The 8,899-nt window shown below is 45.2% G+C and overlaps 1 protein-coding gene across 1 annotated transcript; it reads right to left on the bottom strand.

Moving 5' to 3' along the window:
- Window positions 1-286: 286 nt before the first annotated feature.
- LOC123058796 (uncharacterized) lies at window positions 287-1,293 on the bottom strand. Its single transcript, XM_044481475.1, has one exon. The coding sequence runs from the start codon at window positions 934-936 to the stop codon at window positions 517-519; it is 420 nt and encodes a 139-aa protein (XP_044337410.1). The 5' UTR covers window positions 937-1,293; the 3' UTR covers window positions 287-516.
- Window positions 1,294-8,899: the final 7,606 nt, after the last annotated feature.

The raw sequence follows: 8,899 nt of genomic DNA, 5'->3' as shown, positions 1-8,899 counted from the left end.
TCTGTTTTCGCAGTGTTTCCGTGGCAACAAGCCGGTATGATCTTGTTGCTCTATGATGTGTCTTGCCATGATTTTGTTTGCACTTATGGGTGGTACATTGGGAGTCTCCCATTCATTCTTATGCACTTTTTTTCTGTATCTTGTTAACTCTATTGGATCAAGGCGTTTCTGTAACAGAAAATCGATGGGACGCCTGTTTTCTCACAAAGATCAAACTATTGGATCAAATGCATCAAGCCATTGTGACACACCACATCACGGAAATTAGCTTGTCGGTGGCTGGGCTCGCACGAGGTGACAAATATTGACAAGCACATGTGTTGAAAATGTAAGAGCGACAGATTCCAGAGTACAGAAGAGATGAGAAAGATGCATCCGGCCGTACGTATCATTTCCACAAGCTTAGATCAAATGCGCACACAGATGAAAGGCCAAGAACAAGAAGGGGGGAAATTACAGGGGGGAAGACGCTAGCATCCGCGCAGAGGGTAGAAACAGAATCAAAAAAACAAAACACTAGCGGTACTTCCTGGACGAGGAGTTCATGAACCTGATGCACTCCTCCACGGCTTCGCTCTTGTGGGAGTCATCGGCGACGACCACCGGCCCGGACTGCCGCCTGCTGCTGTTCCTCGCCGGCGTATACTCCGGCGAGCGTGAGGCGGCACTGGAAGTGGAACTGGAAGAGCCTCTCCTGCTCGGGGCCGACCAGAACGCCGTGACGACGCTCACCCTCGCGCGCTGGTAGAACCTCGCGGCGGTCCACCGCGCGGTCCTCAGCAGGCGGCAGCCTCCGCGCGGCTGCCTCGGCCGGGCGTCCGGCTCCGACGGCGCCGCCGACCGGCCGCCGGACCTGCTGGCCTGGCGGGAGAACATGGGGTTGCCGCTGGTGGTGGTCTCCGGGCTGATCCTGGTGCACTCGCTGCCCTTCCTCATTGCCGACCGGAGGTATGGATGCCTAGCTTGCTTGCTTGCTAGCCCGAGATGGCGGGTCAGTGTCTACGTATCACACCAGGGTGGCCTAGGCACGCCTCGTTTTATACTATGATGAGGCAAGAGTATCTATGTAGCCTGCTCAAAGGAAAAGCAGGCTGGTACTGTACTGTGCTGCAAGAGTATGTGACAAGAGCATGAAAGGCAAGGCTCAGAAAAAGAAAAAGAGGCAAAGCGGGGAGACAAGCTAGTGAAAGGAAAGTTTGGTCTAATTGACCGCCAAAATGGTAGTCCTCCCGATCAGATCACGCAACCCCATGCCATGAAGAGGTGTACGCATCAGCTCTTCCAGATCCTTCAATATGACCGCCAAGGCCAAGGCTTTAGCTTGCAGCTTTCATTCACGAAGAGAAAACACGACAAGAAGGGGGTGGTGGGGGCGCACCGGCGCAGTATATTCTTGTTGCCTAGCGGTGGTGGTGGTGGCCGGAGAATATCTCCCGTGGAAGCGAGCGGCACGGCGCGAGCAGATCTGGCGAACGCAGCCGAGGTGCCCTGAATGGGAGAGAAAAGGGAAAGGGCGGAAAAGGACGCGGTCGATGCAGCGAGGGAGGCGCTGGGCCGGGCGGCTCTTTTGAGGCCAGCAGGCCGGACCCCCTCCCGTCCCCGGCCAATGGCGCCGCGCAAGGCGACGCCCCGCCGCTGGGCCGGCCGGGGGGACATGGAATTGACGGGGCGGGGCACGCGACGGTGCTCTCGCTCGCCGCGACGCGAGGGACAGGGGTGGGAGCGCGCGCGCCGTTCTAGGCACGGTGACATGGGACGCGACGTGTGCGGCATGGCGGCATGCATGGACGACCGGACCGGTGGCCGCCGCGGGCGCCAATCATTGCGCAGTCGCGGGGGACGTTTTCTCTCGGGAAGTGGGGCGCTGCATGCATCGTCGCTGATCGATCGACGGGCAGGCAGGCAGGGCCCCCCTGCTCTGCGTGTCTGCTCCGGCAGACAGATCGCTGCGGGGCTGCAGTACGGCGGCGTGCCGGCAGGCAGCTCTGGCTCTGCATGCAGTCGTCTTTGCTTTCCCTGCTCGCTTCGGATGCTGATTGTTCCGGCCGAGCTGTCCTGATACAGGTTTCATGGTGTGACGGGGCACCTTGGAGACCGGGAGGTGCGGTTTTTCTTGTCGTTTTGAGAATCCAATCCATCCATCCCTACGCTTTGACTGGACCCGCCACGTAACCATCGGATGGTACGAGTAGTTTGCATGATTGCTCGGGCGCAAAATGGAAAAAGTTTTTGGGTGCTTAGATGAGGTGCTAAGTATATTAAATGTCTTAGTAATTCAAGTTCCCAATGCAAAGGTGCTAAGTTTTGGAGGGTTAAATTTCGTGTTTTGATCCTTTTTCTAAAACCTATCCGAGATTTGACCCTACTTTAAAAAAAAATCGAGATCTGACCATTTTGCTACCGTCAGGGACCATGGCGCTAGGGTATAACAGCTTACCGCCAAGGTCCCTGGCGGTAGGGTTGTATGCCCTACCGCCAAAAACCTTCTAAGTATTGAACACAGTGCGTGCTCGTGCCTATCGCCAAGCACCTTGGCGGTAGGGTTGTGCAGGCTATCGCCAGCCCGGTTGGCGGTAGCGATGTTTCCTACCGTCAAAGTCTCTGGCGGTAGGCTGTTAAACCCTACCGCCATGGACTCTAGCGGTAGCAAAAGGGTCAGATCTCGAAAAAAATTCAAACTAGGGTCAAATCTCGAATAGGTTTCAGAAAAGGGTCAAAACACGAAAATTTGCCGTTTTTGGGTGCTAAGCTTCATGCATTTAATTAGTTGTACACTCAGAATTATGCTTGCACCTAGGTACACGTGCTTGGCATCGTTTCTTCTTGGGGTCACCATAGTGCTCTTTTTCTTCTTAACTAGCAATGCCACATCAGATTTTTTTGCTTAGTTGACAAGCTTAGCACCTGTAGGAGGTAAAGCATTGGGAGTGACCTTACTCCATGGCTCCATGCACAGTATTCCTTGGGAAATGACATGACGGTTTTTTATGGGAATCAAGAATGACGACCGGCTTTGCATTGCATGGTTGACGAGCAAGCTTTACTGACGTTAACACGCCACCCTTAACCCTGCCTACGCTGATTTTGCGTGCTCGGACCAACACGTTATCTGCTGAAATCATACTACACGGCTCATCCAAATGGATTACCCCATACTGGTAAAACTGTTCGTGACCGTGAAATCCTGTTACTCCCTGACTGAATGTCCAAATCCGGAGGAACAAGACAGGGACCATTCATTCAGTTTCACTCATAACGCCCCCACAAAGAAAGTTTCACTCATAAGTATTTTTACGCGACATATGGTCCAGTACAAAAAAGACCTAAAGCATGGCGTGGTGGGTAGGAAAACATTTCACTCCAGTAGGTAGGTCGCCTTTCTTCTGGGAGGGTCTTCCATGATGCGGGACGCAGAGCTAAGGGAACTCGGCACGTTACAAAAGTTGCATTATTAGGGTCGTACGCAAAAAGGAAAAACAACCCAATTACCCAAAGGCGCACTTCACCCAGGAACCTCGAAACGCAATCCAGGGTGCTAGAAGCCTTGACCGGTTCTTCTCACCGTCGCGTCGAAATTGACGCGGCAGATTTTCGTTTCTCTTCCGGCCCATGATTACGGGGCCTTCTTTACTCTTTTCTTTTTCAGTTTTACTTGGACTGGACTACATATACGAGGAGGCACTATTTTGCACGTAGGATGGTGTGAATGGCCACCAATCCCGCACAGCCCTGCAAATCAAATTCGAAAAAAGTTCTTAATTCCAAAACAGTTCATGAATTCGAAAAATGTTCATCAGTTTGAAATATGTACGGGATTTCAGAAAGTGTTCCTGAATTTCTAAAAATGTTCAAACATGCAAAAAAATTGTGATTTTCAAAAATTCTTCCTAATTTTCAAAAAAGATCATCTATTCGAAAAATGTTCATGAATAATCTTCACGAGATTCAAAATATGTTCGTCAAATCGAAAAAAGTTCATGCATTTAAAAAAGTGTTCCAAATTTCAAAAAAATATTCACCGGTTTTAAAAATATATTATTGAATTAAAAAATTCATAAAATTTCAAAAAATGCTCCCAAATTTATAAAACAATCTCGATATAAAATGTTCATAATTTCAAAAAATGTTCGTGAATTCAAAAAAAATTCACGATTTTCAAAAAAAAAGTTCAAAATCTAGAAGTTGTTTGCAAAAGAAAAATGTAAAGCAAAATTGAAATAAAAATTAAGGAGAGAAAAGTGAAAATTTTAAACCAAAAATAATAAGAAGAAACCCAAAAAAACAATAAAACAAATGGCTTGGTAAGGTTATAAAACCTCCCCAAAACCAGAAGTGGGAGCTGCGCTACTTGGACCGGCCCAAATTCATTATCGACCAACCGGGGTGCGTTTGGTCGACAACGGTCAACAGAGGCTTCTCGTTTGGGCCCTTTTTTTAGAGAAAACATGTAACATTTTTCATACTCATAACAATTAAAGGTAAATTATTCATATCTAAGATCAAGAAAATACAAAGTAACTTATATGACTAAGAATTACAGTTAGAACTCATAGAAACACCTTATTTGTGGTATCAATCCTTGCTAGAGTAAATAATACCAAGACTTCGGTAAAGTGACTGTAATTGGACTGAAAAAACGATGTTGTCACTTGTTCCCTGTGGGAACATTACCAATAAAGATTTTTGAAAGCGCCTTGAGTCGCCCGTCTATAAAGTTGGGAAGCCCTGGTCAACGAAGGTATTTGGGCCGAGGATGATCCCCCAGAAGTGTTGGCTGTCGAGTAATAATATCTTCATCAAGGTATCCGTGAAAGATTTGACCCCAACATAAACTCATCAAATTCGAATAATTAGATTTGCGAGGACACAAACTCCCAGACCCCATAGCACCTCCAAAAGTACAAGAGAAATTTTATTATCATAAAATGATGATCACTAGACGTTGATGAAGAACATAGAACTCTTGACGACCACTAGCTGTAGCCGAGGGGACCAAACATTCCAACGTGGCGATGGCTGCTACAGCCTTCACGAAACCCTCGCGTCCTGGATTACTCTCCACAGATTTGTTTTACTTCCGTTCCCTAGTTAGTGACACCAGTAGTTGGTTCACTCGGGTCCTTGCTTGATCAGTTGACTGTTCACGGGTTACCTGGTTGACCGTTGGCCAGTCAACAGGTTGACCGTTGTTTTTTTTAGAAAAGATAAAGGAATCGGATAAAGTTCATGGATTTGATAAAATAGTGCGTACATTTTGGAATACTTCATGGATTTGAAAAAAATGTTTGAGGATGTAAAAAGACTCATAAATATAAAATTTCTTCGTGAATTTGAAAATTGTCCATGATTTTCAAAAAAGTTCATGGATTTTTAAAAATTGTTCATGGATTTGAAAAAGTGTATGCATTTTGAAAAAAGCATTCATGAATTTTTAAAAAAGTGTTCATGAACTTGAAAAGGTTCACATAATTGAAAAACATCAACAATTTTAAATTTCCATGAAATTGAAGAAAACAAATGTCCATGAGTTTGAACAAATGTTCACAAATTTTAAAATATTACCTTCGCCCCAAATTAATTGTCTTAAACTTGTTAAGATATAGATATATCTAACACTAAAACGTGTGTACATGCATTCGTATCTTGACATACTGACAAAAGGTTCATGCATTTATCGAAACTGGATTACAGTCCTGTCCTGTAGGCATTTGGGGCCACTAAAGCTATATCTCTCTTAACGCGAGATCGTAGCTTCCCTCGCCCGCAACGCCACGTATATGGTCCGGCCCATTAGGGGTCGCTTGATCGTATGCTTCCGTGTTCATTTCGGTTGCTGTTGGTGTTGGGGAACGTAGTAATTTTAAAAAAAAAAATTACGCACACGCAAGATCATGGTGATGCATAGCAACGAGAGGGGAGAGTGTTGTCTACGTACCCTTGTAGACCATTCGCGGAAGCGTTATATCAACGTGGTTGATGTAGTCGTACGTCTTCACGTCCGACCGATCCAAATACCGAAAGCACGGCACCTCCGAGTTCTGCACACGTTCGGCTCGGTGGCGTCCTCGCCTTCTCGATCCAGCAAGAGGGGCAAAGTAGTAGATGAGTTCCGGCAGCACGACGGCGTGGTGACGGTGTTGGTGAAGAACAATCTCCGCAGGGCTTCGCCTAAGCACTACGAAAACTATGACGGAGGATAAACTAGAGGGGACGGGGTTGCCGGCACACGGCTTGGTGTTTCTTGATGTGTCTTTGGTGCTAGCCCCGCCCCTCTATTTATATGTTGAGCCCTGGGGTCGAAACTTGGAGTAAAAGCCTCCTCAAAGTCGGTTTCACCCAAAAGGCAAGAGTCCTTCTCGGACTCCAGGGCTAGACACCAGGGTTCCCGGCGTCTACCCCCGAGACGCCAGGGTTCGCCTCTGGTCTCCGCAAAACTTCCTTTTGCACTTTCCAAAAGCCTCATGGGCTTTCCCTTTGGCCCAGATAAAGTGTTCTCGTGCCCAAACATTTCAGGAAACATCCGGAACCCCTTCCGGTGAATTCCGGAACCCTTCCGGAGATCAAACACTATTATCCACATATCAATCTTTACTTCCGGACCATTCCGGAGTTCCTCGTCATATCTGTGATCTCATCCAAAACTCCGAACAACATTCGGTCACCAACATACATAACTCATAGTACTATATCGTCAACGAACGTTAAGCGTGCGGACCCTACGGGTTCAAGAACTATGTAGACATGACCGACACCTCTCTTGTCAATAACCAATAGCGGGACCTGGATGCCCATATTGGCTCCTACATACTCTATGAAGATCTTTATCGGTCAGACCGCATAACAACATACGTTGTTCCCTTTGTCATCGGTATGTTACTTGCCCGAGATTCGATCGTCGATATCTCAATACCTAGTTCAATCTCGTTACCGGCAAGTCTCTTTACTTGTTTCGTAATACATCATCCCGCAACTAACTCATTATTTGCAATGCTTGCAAGGCTTATAGTGATGTGCATTACCGAGTGGGCCCAAAGATACCTCGGAGTGACAAATCCTAATCTCGAAATACGCCAACCCAACAAGTACCTTCGGAGACACCTGTAGAGCACCTTTATAATCACCTAGTTATGTTGTGATGTTTGGTGGCACACAAAGTGTTCCCCCGGTAAACGGGAGTTGCATAATCTCATAGTCATAGGAACATGTATAAGTCATGAAGAAAGCAATAGCAACAAACTAAACGATCAAGTGCTATGCTAACGGAATGGGTCAAGTCGATCAATCAAATGACAACTCATGTTTATGGTTAGGAAACATAACCATCTTTGATCAACGAGCTAGTCAAGTAGAGGCATACTAGTGACACTCTGTTTGTCTATGTATTCACACATGTATTATGTTTCCGGTTAATACAATTCTAGCATGAATAATAAATATTTATCATGATATAAGGAAATAAATAATAACTTTATTATTGCCTCTAGGGCATATTTCCTTCACTCTCTCACTTGCACTAGAGTCAATAATCTAGTTCACATCGTCATGTGATTTAACATCAATAGTTCACATCACCATGTGATTAACACCCATAGTTCACATTGACATGTGACCAACACCCAAAGGGTTTACTAGAGTCAATAATCTAGTTCATATCGCTATGTGATTAACACCCAAAGAGTACCAAGGTGTGATCATGTTTTGCTTGTGAGAGAAGTTTAGTCAACAGGTCTGCCACATTCAGATCCGTAAGTATTTTGCAAATTTCTATGTCAACAATGCTCTGCATGGAGCTACTCTAGCTAATTGCTCCCACTTTCAATATGTATCCAGATTGAGACTTAGAGTCATCTGGATCAGTGTCAAAACTTGCATCGATGTAACCCTTTACGACGAACCTTTTGTCACCTCCATAATCGAGAAACATATCCTTATTCCACTAAGGATAATTTTGACCAATGTCCAGTGATCTACTCCTAGATCACTATTGTACTCCTTTGCCAAACTCAGGGCAGGGTATACAATAGGTCTGGTACACAGCATGGCATACTTTATAGGACCTATGTCTGAGGCATAGGGAATGACTTTCATTCTCTCTCTATCTTCTGCCGTGGTCGGGTTTTGAGTCTTACTCAACTTCACACCTTGTAACACAGGCAAGAACTCTTTCTTTGACTGTTCCATTTTGAACTATTTCAAAATCTTGTCAAGGTATGTACTCATTGAAAAAAACTTATCAAGCGTCTTGATCTATCTCTATAGATCTTGATGCTCAATATGTAAGCAGCTTCACCGAGGTCTTTCTTTGAAAAACTCCTTTCAAACACTCATTTATGCTTTGTAGAATAATTCTACATTATCTCCGATCAACAATATGTCTTTCACATATACTTATCAGAAATGCTGTAGTGCTCCCACTCACTTTCTTGTAAATACAGGCTTCACCGCAAGTCTGTATAAAACTATATGCTTTGATCAACTTATCAAAGCGTATATTCCAACTCCGAGATGCTTGCACCAGTCCATCGATGGATCGCTGGAGCTTGCATATTTTGTTAGTACCTTTAGGATTGACAAAACCTTCTGGTTGCATCATATACAACTCTTCTTTAATAAATCCATTAAGGAATGCAGTTTTGTTTATCCATTTGCCAGATTTCATAAAATGTGGCAATTGCTAACATGATTCGAATAGACTTAAGTATAGATACGAGTGAGAAACTCTCATCGTAGTCAACACCTTGAACTTGTCGAAAACTTTTTGCGATAATTCTAGCTTTGTAGATAGTAACACTACTATCAACATCTGTCTTCCTCTTGAAGATCCATTTAATCTCAATGGCTCGCCGATCTTTGGGCAAGTCAATCAAAGTCCATACTTTGTTCTCATACATGGATCTCA

Source organism: Triticum aestivum, chromosome 3A (assembly GCF_018294505.1).
Source record: "Triticum aestivum cultivar Chinese Spring chromosome 3A, IWGSC CS RefSeq v2.1, whole genome shotgun sequence".
Taxonomy (NCBI): Eukaryota; Viridiplantae; Streptophyta; class Magnoliopsida; order Poales; family Poaceae; genus Triticum; species Triticum aestivum.
The sequence above is the reverse complement of the archived record's forward strand: the minus strand, read 5'-3'. Positions and strand labels throughout refer to the sequence as shown.

Excerpts from the sequence above, each read along its gene's own strand:
- LOC123058796 (XM_044481475.1), bottom strand. The coding sequence starts at position 936 with ATGAGGAAGGGCAGCGAGTGCACCAGGATCAGCCCGGAGACCACCACC.